This window comes from Schistosoma haematobium, chromosome 1 (assembly GCF_000699445.3).
Source record: "Schistosoma haematobium chromosome 1, whole genome shotgun sequence".
NCBI classification, from domain to species: Eukaryota; Metazoa; Platyhelminthes; class Trematoda; order Strigeidida; family Schistosomatidae; genus Schistosoma; species Schistosoma haematobium.
The window spans coordinates 34,262,193-34,281,679 of record NC_067196.1 but is presented as its reverse complement, the minus strand read 5'-3'; the positions used below and the strand labels follow the sequence as shown (position 1 = coordinate 34,281,679).

The window sequence follows — 19,487 nt, the reverse complement described above, 5'->3', positions numbered from 1 at the left end:
CGGTCGATGTCATCTGATAATCTCCGTCTTCTTATTACTCTATCGGAATTCATCAGATGGCCTGAATGCTTTAGATGTCATTTTTATTTTCGTATTCTACAATATCGTCTGCTAGATCATTTTTATTCTTCCTTATTGTAAAACCTATTTCAACATACAACATTGTTCAGTAATTTTCATTTTAGTTCATTCTGAACTTCTAACCACTATCTTAAGATAACGCTTGATTAACATTATTTTATTTCAGTTTGCCCTCATTCATGACTTTCAGAGTGAACTACTGCTGTAAGCTAAACTATGTAAAGTACGTGAAATACATTGGTTGTAAAAAGTATTAAATTATTGTAAAGAATGTAATCCACTTTTTTCTTTGTTCGATAAATATACTAACATTGGCAATACCCAATGTAGAAAATAAATACATTAAAGTATCCATTTTAAGATCACAATCCAGTGTAGTTATTTTAAACATAGTTCGCACTGGCTTTGAGCATTTTGATTGGTAATCCTTTTCAAGTAGTAATGTATCTGTTTTCAGTCAACTGAGAAGGCATTTTCTAAGGTGTGGTGTCGGGCGTCAAGTTTGTACAGCTAGATCATAGTAGATCATTTGCTTTGGTAGTGACTAAATATTTTAGCTGTCCATTATTATGTAGCTTATACTACTTAGTGATCGTAGACAATCATTGAAAACCAAAATAAACAGCTGTTTCGATGCGGCATGGGACTCGTCGCCGTCCGTAGCCGAGCCCAGCTCTTCAAGTCCCAGTGAAAGTTGTTTATCTTTAGATCACTGAGTTAGCATCTGTCGATTTACGCATTCAACTTCAATATTGACCAAAACCGTCTATTTTATGTAGGCCTTCGTATCATTTGCTACATCTCAAAATTTTGTTGATATGGGTCACAGTTTGTACCTAAAAACTTTTCCACAATTTGTGCATGTATTGAAGAACAATTACGGGTGCGTATGATTTACAAGTGAAATAGTGAAGGTTGTTTATTTATTATCATCAACGATTTACAAGTAATACCAACATGTTAAATAGCTGAATTGGAAAAAAATTGTTACTTGAAGGATTAGAGGATTCAAAATAAATCATTTAAGTGAATAAATCGACATAGTCTTAAAACAGCAGTATATCCCAAATGTGTCATTTGACATGTCAATGCGTTGTTAAAGAAATTGGATTCCGGCACCAAGAAGTCAGGATTAAATGAAACCTAGGAAAGAGTAATGGAGGTGTGATATTAGATGATAAAATTTATGATTATATTATACCTTACTAAAATCTAAGGGCTTCATTGTAGTTGAAAGCAAAATAACCACGAAAGCAGTAAGCTGTCAAATAATGTGTTTGAAAATGTTTCGACTGTATTTGTTATCAATTTATTAGTGACTACGTACTTTGGTACCAGTTATAGAAAAACAATGGAAATATGATTGAGTTATTTTTCAAGAACGCTTAGTGATGTTACGCACTGAGGTTATGGTACGACAATTATGATGGATGTTCCCATGACTTGGCGTTCCGCTGAGCCAAGGTATATCAAAGGACAACGCAGCTTGCAACATTCTAAAACTACAATGAATGGATGATGGTATGATTTATGTAGACTTTCAATGACGATATAAGCTTTCAAGTGGCGTTATTCGTAGGACGTGAGAGCATGTATCGAAAATATGGAGTAGACGGATTCTTCCCTGAATTCTAATACTCTTTATTGCATATGTAACGAGTCTTCAAAATTGTTGGGCACTGTGTGGTGCAAATGTAATTTTCATTTCATTCTTAAGAGTTATTAAAATACTGATGAAGCACTGAATTCTATTAAGGAATTCGCTATTTTAGTCACCAGTTATTGATCTAAAATTTTATCTTCTGTTAAGCCATTTGGATAAGTTCTGTGATCTCAAGTGGTTTATTTCACAAGTAAGCCTTGAAATCCATGAAGTGAACAGCAATGGGTTTAATTCGAGAGTATCTGCATGAAGTTGTTTTGTAACATTTGAGTTGAACTTAGGAGAAACTGTAAATTACTCGGGCGTACATTGATTGAGTCTTTTGCTGAAAGTTGGAAAGATTGTGAGGTCAAGGAAATCGCGGACTATGATGAACCCAAATAACTTTGCTTATTAAGATTCCAATAACTGTTTTTAACGACCAAGATAGGATAAGTGCAACATCACAGCATTTTAATGGGGTTAAGATTGGTTTTATTTTGAATTTTTCAAAAGCAATAGTTTGATGACCTCAGTTTGAATTTATTGGACAGGCTATTTTTATATTGAATATAGTCAGTATGAACAATTACATAGTGTTAACTAAATTCAAATAAACATACTTGGAATGTGTACTGCCCTGGAGCAATGTCAGTTATATCAACCCATTGGCAATCATAATCATGTAAATACATATCTCGACATCCTGGACTTATACCTGGAAACAGAAGAGCGTAAAAGAAGTATCGAATTTTAATCATAGTTTACTGGTTTCATGTGTAGACAGTGGGGTTTCAGTTTATTGAGTTTTAAAAGAAACTATTATATTCAGTTTATATTAAGTGACTTTTTTAATATCTGAGAGTATTGATGTACTGTACACTGCAATATTAAAAAGGCTGGGAATATTACCATGCACAACTTATGTATTTCGAAGGTCATGTTGTAATTATAGGTCCTGTTGTGGTGTGTACTACTTATGCGGACAGACACAAGTAGTATGTAGCAGGAATTGGAAATGAAATGCTTACTCGTAGAAGATTAAAATAGAGAGGAGAGAAAAGAAAACATAGCAATCGGAATGACAACATGATTAAAAGAATGATGGAGTATGTAAAGCACAATTCAAGGAAGCTGTGCAGATGATGAGTTTAATATATTTTCATATTTTACAAAGCCACTGTATGGCTTTTCACCTGATGTTTCGTTCATCACACTATGATTAATTTGATTTAATGAGAAAACAAACTTTAAATCAGTTGCATAAAAATTTTATATGATAGATCATTATTTTACGGAGTTAGTATAGTATAGGGATGAGTCCAATTAGTTCTAGCTAATCAGAAAACAGCTTTTATGAATGGATAGTTTATGGAACATAATGCATTAATATTGTTCAGTGTCTTTTTCAGGTTACTCAGCTTGTAAACCAAAAATCAAAGACAAATTCGCTCTAATGACGCCAAATTGTCCATACATTTGAACCCTTAAAATGACCCAAAATGTTTTTTAAGAGCCCACTGTTTCTAATGGGAGTTAGATGTTTATGGTTAGGGTGCTCTGTGGTCATGTGGATGAATGAATTTCATTCAAAAATATGGGATGCGCTATCTGTTTAATTCTTTGATGAAATGTAGTGCTATAAAGTTTAAGTATTTGATAGGGATAGCCAATCAGAAGTAGTAAAAGGTCAAGTGCATTTCATTGGGGTCAATGGGTCAATTTCCTAAGGATAACGTGGTATATATATATATATATATATAAAGTATTTGTGCATTTCATTTGGTAGCCCAATATACTTTTACTCACTCTTTTGTCCTCTTTCAAGTGATCAGTTGGTGATAGGGGGAGTGTTGGCGTGTAGCACACCATGTATCAGATTTCGGAGACCGTCCGTCACAATAGTATGCTTCAGAACTAAGGCTTTTGGGTTAGGATTCGGGGATAATTATTTAAAAAATAAAGAGACAGGATCGAGCGCTATCATAGTACACTATTATTCCAAAAAAGACTTGTCGCTACCATTTTAAACCTTTTTAACGGTATACATACGTTCAGTATTTCAGGTTTTCATTTAGTTTTTGATCAAGACTGGTTTCTCTAAAATGCAACCAATGAAATAAACTCTGATTGATAGACCCTATGCCTCCCAATAATATCATCAACCTGAAACATCCCAGAAATTAATTACCACTTTAAGAGTTATTTGTTTTCTCTACAGGTTTATGTTCAGTTAAGAAAACCCAATGACTTCACTACGAATGTTGATCTGCTTTCACATATTTATCACAACGGTTGATATATGAACACCTAAACTAGTGAACTAAAACTTTTTATAACTCTTACTACATGTCGAAATTCAGTTAGTATAGTTAGACTGATCAATGAGTAATCTCGCAGTTATAAAATTAGCTTAAGATTCTTTTTGAATTCATAATTAATTTTCATTTTGCACTTTAAACATATGGGAAACTGAAATAACTGGGTATCTTTTGTTTGTTTATCACATTCAATAGCCAAATGTACAGGGAATAAAAAATTTACTATAAAAAATCGCTCAATAAATATTACTTATTATGAATAGGATTTAAAGTATACAGAATGAATACATTTATTTACAAGAGAAATGGCAATCACAGAAATTTGATTATTGTGAAAAGTTGTATAATACTTTATTATTAGCAAACGTTAAGCATAGTATTATGTTAAATAATTATAATTACCTTGTGTTCCTTTACTATCGACCACATTACTACAACGGAACTTAGGTGCTACTCCAGATTTGCACAGATTATCTTCCAAACAAAAACTTGATTTATGCCCAACAGCTACAAGCCTCTTCTCTGTATCCACAACTTCGTAACGTGAAAATACTTTCATGCTATGATAGTGCCTATAAAAAGAAATATAAAAAAAATCCAATGTGCTCAAAATAAGCCCATTTCTGTTATGTGATATCTTTTTCTCTTACTGACCATTAACTGACAGTGTAACTTGATTTTAAAAATTATACAATAAACTTGACGCTTACAAATAGTTAAAACTGATGAAATCTAACAGAAAATCATTCCATAATTGTTAACAAAAAATCAGTATTCAAAACTAATAGAACTTAAATTTTCTCTACAGCCCAGATATCTCGATCTTGTCAAAATCTCATTTGTATCAGATACAAAACCATTTAACTAATTAAGTGACATGTGAACAAAATATCTATTCTTATAATGGGATATAATACCGGCACAATACACAGTGGACTGTGAAGTATAATCCAAAATGTTTGTCACTTTTGAATTTTGAAATTTTATTGAAATGTAGGGTTAAACAAATTTTTGTTGATCAAGGATACCACTATATAACTTCAAACGATCGCATTTTCATGTCCTAAAGTTTGACAAATTTATTGTATTTATCTTCTGTCTTAACAAAATCATGTTTGTTTCTTTCTGTAGTTTGACTCATCTAGTAACAATTGTCCTTGTTTAATATCCATGTGAATTTATCGTAGGAATATTATTATTATTATTATTATTGTTATTATTATTATTATTAACATATTCCTTTCATAGTCTCTAAAAAAATTACAAAATATCATAAAGAATATTTGTAGGTCAGAATGAGGATTTTGAAAGTCTAGAATCTTTTGAGCTAAATGGTTTAGTTAAGAAGATTCCAAGACTTCCTTCTGAGGTATATACTGGTGAAGTTATCCAGAAGAACATTGAAAGGTTCATGATTAAACCATCTAGTTTGTAATATACGACACTTCCAAAATTCTAGGATAGTTAAATGAATAAGTATTTCAAAGTAATAAGTCTCTTCACGAAGCTATGTAAAACTGTAGTCTTTAATATTATCAACTTCTGTAATAATAATATGTTTTCTCAAAATGCAGGTTTACTCTAGAATGAGAACATATTTAAGATGGAATATACTCAGATTTCGCGCCTCATGTTGACTGAACAGACACATCCAACTTTTTAAAATATCACTATAAAGTATCAATACACATAGAAAAATTCATTTCTTTAATATTCTTAATTATACATTGAAAATATTAAATATTTTTAGTTTCAGCCTACTTACATATGACATGCATGCCACTCCCAATTATCTGGATCTTCTAGTGGTCGAAAAACTTCATTTCCAGAGTTTTCAATAATTGATGAGAATCTCATCAGGGTCCTGGTCATCCATGTATAGTTATCTGAATAAATAAAAAAAATGAGACTGAAAATATTCATAAAGTTTGATTTGTTCTTTATAATTTCCCTGGATGGGTAATGCAAAGCTTGATTTTCTAAGAAAGAATCTATAACGTATGACTGTCACGCTTTATACCAGATATTCACACAAGCGAACATAATGAAGGTCTGAACCAACATATTTTAAGTTATAAAGTTACTACGAATATATATATACATGCACAACGTCCAATACGGACTAATAATTGGGTTTATTAAATAAATTACGTCAGTCGCTAATTCTTAGTTTTGACAATATTACGTTTTTCTTGCTTCATATAATCAAAGTGATAAAAGAGTATGGTTACACGTGAACATAATTTCACATTGACTGATCACTGATTAGTAACCTGTTTCACAGTTAGAATACAAAGGACTAGAACGACTGAATAATGGCTGAGGTACTTAGATACAAACTGAATTTTCATGGATTTCTGTTAATTATACAAAAGCTTACAAATACTGTAATTGTATAACCACACAGTCAATTGACAACTGTTTGTCAAGTCAAATAAAAAGTGAAAGGGACCAAAGCAATGAAGTGTTTACACAATAAATGAAAAAAGGTGAAATATTTCAAATAATTCCCTTTGGAATAAGCAAAGAGTAAAAAATGGATGAAGTAACAGATCCTACAAAGAACATTCTGAAATAAAATATACTCAAAGAGAATCATGCTTCCTAAATTTAGAAACATTAGTGTTAAACGACCATTCAATGAAGTTCGGTTAATAAAATATAGGCTAGAAATTAAAAAAATCTCTATGCTTACCGCATAAAAGGTTTACAGTGAATATTTAACGGTAAATTATGTTGATATTTCAAACCAGAGCTATTGTAAGCAATGTAAGCAAAGACAGATAGTGGCCAACCGTGAAATGCAAAACGCGTGTCTCGTCCTATTCGCGACTTGTCAGCCGGATGCACCTAAACCTCACAATTGATGTTCACTCTGGGTCTTGAACCCAGTACCGTTTGTTTCGAACACATGATATTTAGTTGCTTGTACAATGCAGCGTAGTTCTGTAGTGAACAGAACACGGGTGGGGACAATTAAATGTATTTAACGAAAAATTACAGAGCATCTCAATAAAATCTGAGAATCATATATCAAATCGTTAATTTGCAAAATGTCCACCAATTGTTTCAAAATGCCTCAGACTTCATTGTCCTTGCATTTTTATACAAATTGCATTCTATTACCGCTCTTGCTTTCTTGCTCTTCCCCGATCTTCTGCTGCCAGACATTACATTCCTGACTCGCGTCATATACTACATATATCAATATAAGCAGCACGCACCACAGCTCCACTGCTAGCCACTATCCATCTTTTCTTAGAATGCTTATGAATTAAAGTAATATCGAGGCAATACGCACAGTATACACATATTGCCAATAAGAGACTGATCAATTTCAATCCTAAACATCAATGGAAAGATTAAAGCAAACAATAGAAAGTGAATACTGTAAACAGTGTTTGTTAATTTTTATCTCAATAAATATTCATTATTATATATTTAAAGGACAAGTTTTATCTATAAAATTGTGCTTATATAAACACTAATAGATTCAACGTAATATTAATTTATGTTTTCATTAAAAAGGATATCCTATTCACTAATGAATACATTATAAAATATTTTAGAAATCTTAAGAAATACTTCATTTCTTATTACAGATTTCAGTAATACTGCATATATATATTACATAATTACAGTATTGAAGCTTACAACTTTAATTTAAACCGTAAACAATTACTACACTTAATTTATTAAATAAATTTAATATTGTTCAGGTTATATATATCAGAAGGGGTTTGTGGAGATTCAACCAATCCACGAAGTTGCACCACCGTATATATCATTTTAATGAAATGATTTGATTTACTATAGAAATATTGCTTTCTACCTAAAAGTATATTAGTACCTTTTTTTGTTGTTATTTCATATGGACAACTATTCAGCTATGATTATAACTTGGTTAAGAGAACCATGTACCTATTTATATTCGATAATTTTGTTGTTTGATTATATTTTCCTTGAAAAAGCTTGGACCACATTGCCAGGCGAAACGTTGGATTTACTTCAATTTCTTTCGCTAAGATTTTATAAATACATTCTTCCTCTTTTAATGTCTCATACTAACTCGGCGCCCAAATAATGTGAAACTATTCGTTCAAATTTCGACGAAATTTCTTATGAATAGATTTATATTTTAAACAAAATTGTTAGAACATTATTACCATGTATAATTAATGAACTAATTATTCATGATGAATACATCATGTGTGAATGATACAAATTTATTCAACATTATTACAGGACAGAGGTGAGTAAGAATGTTTTGATAATTTATACAATTAACAATGATTTTTATCGATAGATTCAGTAAATATAATCTATCGACGAACTTTTAAATTACAATGAGTTGACAAATAAGAATATCATCTGTCAAGCCATTGAGAATCAATTAAGTGATGATTACATCATACATATATTTGTTTCAAATTGGTTGATAGAATACAATTTCCCTAATTTATGTTTACTTAACCCTTATTACGAAAACATCATGTGAATAAGTTACACATCTATTACGTAACTATGGTATTACAGATGAGATTCCTAAACTGAACATTTTTATGATAGTTGTTCCATGAGATATAAATGATATACAGTTTCACCTGTTTTATTCAAACTTTCTGTAAGATTTTTTAAAATCATCCCAATATTTCAATGACGAAGAGTTTAATTTGCCATACATTTATTGTAAAACGCATCTATAAATGAGTTATTAACGTCCTAACTACTATTAGACCTTGACTATTTGAAGATTAGAACATCAAAATAAGCATTTGTTCGACAGATAGACTAATATACACGTTACTGAGATTATAACAATATAATATGAGTAAAGGTCATTCGGAGTTTCATATTATGATAACTTCATAATACTTCAATAATTTTGTAAAAAAATTCTTAAGTTTATGAGAATAAGAAAGATGAAACTACTTACATGGATTATTATCAATAATTCTATACACAATATCTGGTAAACAGTTTTCTTCAAGAGCACATTCTAATAACCAAAGACTCATTTTTTGAATATACGCAGATGTTTCTAAACTGTACCGATCAGGTGATAAATCTGGTAGATCTATTTTTTTTTTCAAAAAAGATTATGAAAAACATTGTGTACATGAAGTATATTCGTCACTTATGAAATTGTAGTAGATTATCTTCAAGATAATTTCTCAGGCTTCGTACATCTATCGCCCTGATAACCGGTATCAAGTAAATCCCAAAGGTGTATGAATTCAGAAGTGATGACTACAGTTTACTATTTAATAGAACTGATCAGTAAGCCAGAAGCACACAAAGCTAATTCGAGAAGAAAAGTTAGTGAGAGCAAATACAGAAGAGAACTTCGAGTCGAATAAACAACTGAATGATGAGCCGAATCAATTAATTAGATTCAAGCATATATGTATATGGGATAGCGATGTCAAGTGGAGATTGTTGTTGTGGTAATAAAAAGCGAAGAGAGTGTTTCAGTGTTTATGACTAGATCAAAATAAGCCGTAGATACGTAATGTATAGGTTAAGCAATAAACACATACGCTCATATAAAAAAACAGTCAAGGTTAATAAATGAATAACTGGCATGGTCAAAAGGTGACTCAAGAAGAATGAATAATGTGATCTGTCTGGGAACTAGAATAAATTAGATGGGCTTGACATAGTACCATACACTACAAAATATATGTGTATATTGAATGACCTGTCACAAAATTCTATGCCAGAATGACAATTTTTCTCATATTATTGCTTTTGTAACTTTTTTAGAGAATAGATTATTGATTTTCAGTTTGATTACCTTTTGAACTAAGGCAACCAATACAACCGATTATTACTTATATCTCATGAAACATATAGAATGATGCAACTATTTCCTGTATGGTTGTGTCATTACAGTCAACTTGGAGCCATTGACATTAAATTTAGTGATTTAAACAACTACGGTGTAAAGATATTTAGTATGTTCTACTCTATTAACAGTAAATTTATCAGCTCTGCTTACATGATCTGTAAGTAATGCAAGTTTCCACTTTCATTAACTTCTATTTACAAAAGTAGTAGGTCAGTTGAGTGATCAAATCTACTATTTATTATTTTAATTCATAACTCAGATGATTATCCTTAACACAATGTATAAAATTTCCCCTGTAAAGAAATAACAGACTTTTCATAATATGTGATATATAACTAACCTTCTAACTAGAAAAACTTACTGCTTAATCACTAGGTTTTATATTTAATAAAATGCGTTATATAAATGAGAGAAATCCGGAGGCATTTTTATGTATTCACTACATCTATACACCTTACTGTTTCAATCGTTTTTATTTAAAATGATTGAATTCCTATAGTTTAATACACAGTTATCCGATATCAAAAAGACTAATTATAGCTAAATGAAAAAGTTAATCAGTATGACAGTTTGCATTACGATAATGTTTCATTTTGCTTAATGATCATATTATATTAGTTAATGAATAGGTTTTGGTAAGTACATAAAACTTAAAGTACTAATTTCTTTGAAAGGACCATTCAATGATTAATGGCATACGCTAATAATCCTCTCGTTTTTATTCGACTACAATTCATTGAGCTTATTTTCGACAGCTTTTAAATGTTTTATTGTTTTGATTAACAATGAAAAATATCAAAAATAAGTTAAATCTTTAGACTAAGTGAAACTAGAATAAAGCATAACAAAGAATGCTAATTGTTATAAGATGAGATGATGGAGAAGATTTGTAGCTCAAGTGGATGATTTTGATGGAGTTTTGTTCTCTGAGCTGGATGGTTTGGTCGTGGAACATTCATCGTTCTTCTGAGCGACATTATCAGCACAAACTTCAGGTAAAAGTGATGATATCTACTTGACTTTTGAAATAAGCGCTTATATAATAAACAAACAATATAAATGAACTAATAATTAGATAAGATTAACAGTATATAACATATATTCTTACTATATGTACATTCAACAGCTGCTGCCAACTGTGATTGACATGGAATACCATTGTAATCGATATAACTTTTACAATACTTTAAATCAGTCTCATTCCCATAACAATAACCAATTATAGCAATTGAATTAGTAGTATTGATTCCAGTTTGTTCGATTGGCATCTAAAAAATAAGACAAAAGATGGCAAAGAAGAACAAATTCTTGTTTCAAATAATTTCTTTATCCTAAACTATATTGATGAAAGTAATATATGTATAACTATATACTATAATGAGGCCTGATGTGGATCTTATTCAAAAAATTGTTATTCAGTGATTCCTTTTATTAATTTGTAGCTCTGTGCTATAGTTATATATCAAAGATTCATGTTTTATTCTTTTCAAAACTTATAATTCAGAGAGGTACTAATATGGTGAGTGCTACTAATATCAACAGATAAAAGTAGTGTGTATCATCAATCAAAAGTGAAATGCCTGGAATCAGGACGCTAAGAAAATCAAAGAAAAGAGAACGAGAACAAAGAATGATTGGTGTAGAAACGAAAGAACAATGAAGTCTGAAACGATCGATTGACATTTTGCAAATGAAATATTTACTTTATGGTTCTTAGATTTTACTAAGATGTTCTGTAATTTTGTATTCAAATGCATTCGATTGTCTCCACTTGTGTTCTTGTTCATTATAACAATACAGTCAACGAGAACACAAGTGGAGACAATCAAGTGTGTTCAAGTACAACATTACCGAACATCTTGGTAAAATCTGAGATCCATACAGTAAATACTCCATTTAAAAATATCCACCAATTGTCTCAGACCTTATTGTTCTTTCGTTTTTCATACTAATCACTCTCTGTTCTCATTCCCTTCTCTTTGATTTTCTCAACCTTCGTCTACCAGATATTTCACTATCGATTTATGATACATATTGCTTAGATTTGTCGATATCGGTAACACGCACCACACTAATACTTTACAAACTGATCTAGTTAACTGACAGATAATTATATTCTTTTTTTATTTCGAAACACTGCAGTTTTAAAATCTCTGAATTTTGAAGATACGAACGTATTTTTAACGAGTCAAATAGTAAAATCTATAAAAAGTGTTCATTCAGTCAAATGTACTTTAACAAAGTTTAAGAGAACTTGTTTAACATACGGCAATAACTCTCCCCCCGTGACCAACATTTAATTGATGACATAATACAATTGCCTCAGCTGCATGAAAATGATCTGAACAAACTGTTCCCTTAGTTCCATTTTCTGTTTCAATCAAAACTGGAATGAATATAGGTGATTGCGCATGTTGACTAAAGTTCAATTGTTGACTGATCACTTTGAATTTTATCTAATTAGTTTTAAGTGAGAAAATATTAAAATATATCTATCTGTGAAAGAATTGCAATATAACATTTTTTCTAAAAAAGACTAATTGTCTAAACCAATTGGTAAAAGTACATTCCTAAGGAATAATCGGATTCTATGGATTAATTTGCAGCCCGGTGCTAGTCTAGTTGAGTAGGAATACCTATGAAATTCGTTTGATGAGAAGTGTTTGTAAAAGCAAGAAGCCATGGCTCTAATAGTTGTGGTGATTGGTCTTTGTAACAGAACATTTTATCAATTTCAAAAGAACTAAAACTCTCCATGTGCTTCGAACATACTTCAGGTGGGACTATAATTTATGGACGACATTTGAGCGACGCTAAACTGACCTTGAGAATGTTCACGTACATACTACGGCCAAATTAGGGTTATAAATCAGTTTGAAGAATCAGGATTATTATTTACAGTTGATAGTGCGGGTTAGGAATTAAACTTAGGGTTTTCATCACGAACTGACATCAGCTATAATGCCAATACTCTATTTAGACAAATAGATGAATTAATTTTACTCCAAAATTCAGGATCTGTTATCGTAGATCTGATTGGTTCGTCCATAAATTATAGTCTCGTCCTGAGATATTTGTACCAGTTTGGCTGATGTAATTTCATCATTGCTAAAGATCAAACAAATGTAATATGGGTTTCTTCGTAGTGTTTACAAAAAAAATATTCTTGTCTTCTTGAATAAATTGGGAATTAGATAAGAAAAAGGCTTTGGTTATAAATAATGTTAGAATTATAGATCTATCACAAACACAAATGAGGCACCTGATCCATAAGAATTTCTTGAACATTTCACTAATTCCTCGAAAGTTTTTATAAGTTTCATCAAAATTTGTATTTGATCAGTCTATTTACTAGGTAGGTAGTGTAGTATCTTATGAATAATCTGAGAAAATTCTAAATATAAGTAGCAGAAAACCACAACGATGATTGATTGGTTATAGTAATATCAGAACTATTCATTTGACTGATTAGTTTGTTTATCACTAAATTGGGAAACAAATAAAGAAAACTTAACAAAGAAAATCTCTTTTTCTACAGTATCAACTGTAATAAACCAGCGTATACATACAAAAAACAGATTTGAAATGTGATCGAATGTCCTTTTAAGTATTAAAAGTAAGTATTCAGTCGACCAACACGTAGACAGTAAAATAAGGTCACATACTAAATGGAAGACAATAGTCCATTCGAAGAACATAGAAAAAGTGTAAATAAGTCAAGATAGTAACTTCTAAATTTAGAAGGAATTTATTATTTCTAATTTTTTACAAATAAATTATAATAAGAACCTAGAAGTGCTGTTTTTGAATGTACGACTTTAATTTTTTATGATAAATTAATAACAATCTTTTTGATTGAGATCATGATCTCAGTCAAATACTTAATGATCTCCACAACCCTTATACTAATAACAATCTTGCTGTGCATAAAATTCTGTTTCTTATTCCAGATAAGCTAACTTATCTAATCTTATAAGTGATTTTAAAAAATTTCTTCTAAAAGGTTTACAAATTCAGAGTTGATTAAGTATTCCAAAACAGAACTATTAATCTTATTATATTCATGTTTGAATAACAATAATTATAAGATTGGAAACTCTTTCTTATAGAAGCTTGATTTCGATATAAATCAAACATTTATACTAAACACGTTAAAGTTTAGATTATTGAACTGGAATTTTTTAAATTCTATTTTACTCCATAGATAGTTGTCTTTTTCGTTGTTATTATTGTTGTTGTTTACTCGATAAAATAGATGTCAGAAACTAAGTATCATTTGAACTGTTAACTTTATGATAGTTCAAGTAAACAAACTTGCTGAAAGTGATGTTGTATGTTAAAAATGTTAATTTTCTTAATAGAAAACAGTTTATAGTTTACGTACTTTAGACATTTTTTCTAACTCCAACTGATTTAATTTCAATTTAAGAGGATTCCATGAAGGCTTATTAATTATTATAGCTTTTTGAGCACATTTTACACCAGCTTCTTCATTAATTCGACAATCATGTACACCCCAACCGTTGAATCTACAATCAATTAGACGTTTTTCACTACCAGTACAATGAACTTCATCCATTAAATAATTTGCTGAAATGTAGAAAAAGAAACATTTTCATTGTCAACTAACTTTTTAGTGATTGAAGCATGTAGTCATTTATATGGTGTTAAGTAATATGGTGGTGTGTTCTACTAATATCGACAGATATAAGTAGTATGTAACATCAATCGAAAATGAAATGTATGGCGGCAGAAGGTCAAGAAGATAAAAGAAAATGGAACGAGAACAATAAAGTCTGCGACGATTGATTGACATTTTGCAAATGAAGTATTTACTGTATGGTTCTTAGATTTTACTAAGATGTTCTGTAATTTTGTATTAAAATGCATTCGATTGTCTCCACTTATATTCTTGTTCATTACAATGTTACTTCATTTATGTAAAACTATCAATGTATATTCATTAGTCATATTATAGTTTTCATTAATATTCATTTTAAATGAACTACAGAGGATCTCAGCTATTCTGACCACTTGTTTGAATCCTTCCTTTAAATGTCTTATAAATTTATTCATGAATATTTTATCAAATCTTTGAAACAAACAAAATTAATCGATAAGTGAGAAGTATGTAAGAAGTAACATGAAAATCTCAGTGATTCGTTTTCAATGGTTACTATTAAAAGTAATTGTTGTAACTAAACAAAACCCTGTTATAAATACAAGAAATTCATCTTAAGGATTACAAAAATAGACATCGTTATGTAACCAGGAAGAGTGTTCAAATAAATAGAATATTCTGTTGTCTGTTTTTTTCGATGTTTCACTTTTAAATTAATTACTAAACGGAGTTAAGAAAAAAAATGTATAAGGAGATGGAAAATCATAATGGACTTAAATAATCCTCTTCAGTAAGTAGTTTGTAACATAAGTAATTGAATCAAATTACCTAATTACTTGATCACTGTAATTTTATGGCAATACGTTGATTTGCATGACTACATCTTAACTGTTATACGTTATTTAAAATCATATTGGTCTTTGAATAAGCCTAATATTTCACAACGTAGATGTATTCGTTTTATAATAAAGTGCAAAACAGCAATTCACTTGATTAATAAATCGATTCTTTTAATCTGATCCTTCTAGTAGTCAAAACTTTAAAACTAAATATTCATTCATAGACACAGAATATCATCTTTTTTTTATCAACATGGAAATTCATAACTCAATAACGCTTTTTACTGAATAACTTATATGTTTTTGACAGCTAAGATTCCGTCATATACAATCATGTATTTGATCATCTGCTCACTGGTTAGGTCGTTCACAGTCATTCACCTAGGATTCATGAATATTATCAATTCAGTAATCCAAATCATTTGAGTATTTTGTCAAACTAACTGAATAATTATAGCATTGCAAATAATATTAGTATACTGTGTTGTTTGTAAGAACGAATGATTTTTTTGTACTTGATGTGTGCCTGACTTCATATTCCAAATACAATACGTCCGTTTATGCTCATCTAGTCCTGAGTTAAGTTTCGATATGTTGGGAATTCCTAGATTGTATAATAATTCAAATACTTTTTAATATCATAGATACTCAGTTAAATAATCAGATAAATTACTTTACAATGTCCCACATTTCATAAGTTACATTCATTTGAATTGTCAGTTTATTAACATAATTACGTAATTTGAAATTTCACATACATTCTAGATAAAATATTTGTAGATTAAAAGACTAGTATTTGAACGAAGAATATTCTTTTCGATAAATTCTCTTCAGGTTCTACAATTATATATCCAAATTAATAATCTGAAAAGTGTTCAGGTTAATGGTAAAGTACACTATTTAAAGCATGTGAATTTAGGATTGTGATAAACAAAAATACAATAAAATTTTGGTTGAGATCATGAACCGATTGATGTTGGACCACCATTGGAAACCTGGAAGCACCGGACAGCCGTTTCGTCCTATTGTGGGACTCCTCAGCAGTGTGCATCCACGATCCCGCTCGCGGGATTCGATACAGGGCCTTCAGTCTTGCGTGCGAACGATTAACCTACTGGACCACTGAGCAGGCATCCAATGGTGTTAATGGCTAACCTCAACCAATCCACGAAGTTTCGCGAACAATAAAATTGTTAATGTTGATATGACTCATATAGAATGTTAACTTGAATCTGAGTATATGTTAAGTGAAATTTTAAGATCCATGATCAGTATAAATATGGGTCAAATAGGGTGAGAGAGAAATAATAGTGCAATTACAATTCGATCAAATAAGTAAGACGTAATACGGAGGGACGAATGCGCAGTGAATGAATCATGTATAGGGGAGATTATCATATCATATCATATCAACATTAACAATTTTATTGTATTTTGTTTATCACAATCCTAAATTCACATGCTTTAAATAGTGTACTTTACCATTAACCTGAACACTTTTCGGATTATTAATTTGGATATATAATTGTAGAACCTGAAGAGAATTTATCGAAAAGAATATTCTTCGTTCAAATACTAGTCTTTTAATATGACGGTGATCTTTAAACTATTAAACTATATATAGATTGTCAGATACGACTTGTCGATAAGCTTTACTGGTTCTATATCCAGTCCAGTTAATGACTTCAAAGCTAAATTGTGTAAAGAACTCATAATCGATTGTATGTCTTATAAATCGATTTATCATCGAAGCTCTGTAGTCCACTGAAATGTCACATTTATTGAAAGAGCCAACGACTAAAAACTGGTATAGACCATTAAACGCGAATTCAGACTCCTTTGTGACAACACCACAGTATTGTATTGATAGGACAGAATGATATATAGGAAATTCTCGTGAAAGATGTTCACGCAAACCATCTACATTTCCATTTCTTACTCGTTAAGAACACATTGAATGTATCTTATTAATAGATTTTAACTAATCTGACTCCTGTGGTGCTAATACGGAAAGAAAATAAATGAATTTGTGAGTTTATATATATTTCTTGTAGTTCGTATTAATTTAAACAGCAAATATAGAAGATAGAAAATATCCATGGTAATTGGAATAAATTCAATAATTTTCGGGAATGTTAATCCTTTCCACTATCCTCTTCCAAAGACCATATATATTAACATATGGGCAGACGATAAAACAGAAGAGAATGATCATTAGCCGATGTGTGATCTTCGATTTTATTTTTGGTTTAGTCTATTTAATTATTTCAGCATCCTTTCAGAGCAATTGAGGTGTCATAATTGATTGACTTCTTTCGAAGTAGGATATTATTGTGCATACTTTTTTATTTCAAACCATTTGGAGAAAGAACAAATAATCGTAAACCTGAAGAAAAATTGATTTACTGTAAAAACATTGGTGACTTAATTTGGTGCCGTGAAAAGTTTGCTTTAGAAATATGGATATCCTGTAGAATTTTTCCTACACTTTACATATAAAGTAAATCATTAGGATTTACACCATTTGAAAATGGACTTGAGGTAAACAGATGAATGTTTACAGACTCTCAGTATACTCCTTTTTCTAGGAAATTCTTATGAATATACACGAAAGACACTAGTGGGACACACAACTGGTCAAAAATATCTTCGTCTTAACAATAGGTGCAATTATTAAATATATCTATCTACAACCAAATACTTGTACTGTGTATGCGACTTTTGCCAGCAGAATATTTATTATTTAGCATCTAGTTATCTATGAAGTATAAATAATTTCATTTTATATCTGTATTTATTTCCCAGATGAGTACATTTTTGTAGGTCGGTCATTGCTGCTAAGAATACATTCCAGTGAATTAGATACGGGATGTTTTGATTATCTTTTATCTCTGTATAAGACTTGTTTCTCTTCTTAAATGCTTATCACATTGTATTCAACAACGTTTGAGGGGGGTCAAAACAGTACCTCAGAACATTATTTATTACTGAACTTTGGTGAGAATTTCATTTATGTAGGATATACAAAAATATTTTCGTGGCCCAATGAAATGAAATTTCATATCACTAACCTTGAGAGCTTGATCCAAATCTATTACGTCTGAGTACTTCAAGAGCATGACCCATTCCCAATTGTCTGCAAACAACATTTGCTTCTTTCATTGTCCAGTGATCATCACATACTTTACCCCAACCATACGTTCTATAAACTAGTACAGTACCAGTTTGTTCACTTGGACCGTCGACTAATTTAATATCACCATCATAATTTACTGAAGAACATTGTACATTTATAATGAAGAAATCTACAACAATTGTAATGATAATAATGATTGTGTTTTTATTATGAAATGAAGTTTTATCAGAATTAGTTCCAGACATAATAAAATTATTGTTACAATATATTCAGTATTTTCTCTCATTTATATATATATATATATATATATATATATATATATATATATATATATATATATAAAGTCAATTTTCATACTGGAGCAATTTGAAAGAGAACAGTTTGTGAATTAATTTCTTAGTATATTTTATTCAAGTGAATATATGGGTAAAGATAAGTGTAAATGTTTTTATTCATGCAAATTAGAGTATGAATTAAATAAGCAAACATCTAAGCGCTTTTATCAAGTAAAATAACTAATATATTGCTAAATATCATTAGATTATAAGTAAATAGTTGAATAGTTAGTTAGTTAGTTAGTTAGTTGTACATTCTTGTTATTATGGAGATGCTAATAATAAAGTATGAAAATGAAGTTTGTCCAAAATATATTTTACATAATTCGATAAATTAAGCTTTTATTGTAGCTAAATTGTAAATAACGAAAAGCTGTTTCTTGAAATAAAACTATCTTTCTTAATTTCCAGAATGTTTTGATCTATGATGTGTAAAAATGATCAGCACAACCAAAATACGATTAACTATTAGCTGATATGTAAGAAAACATGTAGACCTATATGAACATTTCTGATTAAATAATTAAATGAAACTAATCTATATGAGTATTTCATTTTGAGCAAACGGATGATTTCATCGGTCAATCGTATCATAAAAATATTGTTCGAAACTGAATGTATATGTCTTAACTTGATAAATAAGTTTCTCCAGTAAGTTCGA

At 30.2% G+C, this 19,487-nt stretch overlaps 1 protein-coding gene across 1 annotated transcript; it reads right to left on the bottom strand.

The window, feature by feature from the left end:
* Positions 1-401: 401 nt before the first annotated feature.
* On the bottom strand, positions 402-18,833 carry LOXL2 (Lysyl oxidase 2). The gene is made up of 9 exons (XM_051216652.1): positions 18,427-18,833; positions 14,280-14,485; positions 12,163-12,351; positions 11,004-11,163; positions 8,981-9,121; positions 5,810-5,930; positions 4,447-4,616; positions 2,347-2,441; positions 402-1,224 (listed from the first exon to the last, which is right to left on the bottom strand). The coding sequence occupies exons 1-9, from the start codon at positions 18,734-18,736 to the stop codon at positions 1,090-1,092; spliced, it is 1,527 nt and encodes a 508-aa protein (XP_051073815.1). The 5' UTR covers positions 18,737-18,833; the 3' UTR covers positions 402-1,089.
* Positions 18,834-19,487: the final 654 nt, after the last annotated feature.

Coding starts and splice junctions, on each gene's coding strand:
- LOXL2 (XM_051216652.1), bottom strand. CDS start 18,736: ATGTCTGGAACTAATTCTGATAAAACTTCATTTCATAATAAAAACACA. Junction 11,164..12,162: donor ACGGGGGGAGAGTTATTGCC/GTATGTTAAACA, acceptor CTTATTTTTTAG/ATGCCAATCGAACAAACTGG. Junction 4,617..5,809: donor GAGTGGCATGCATGTCATAT/GTAAGTAGGCTG, acceptor TTCTTTTTATAG/GCACTATCATAGCATGAAAG.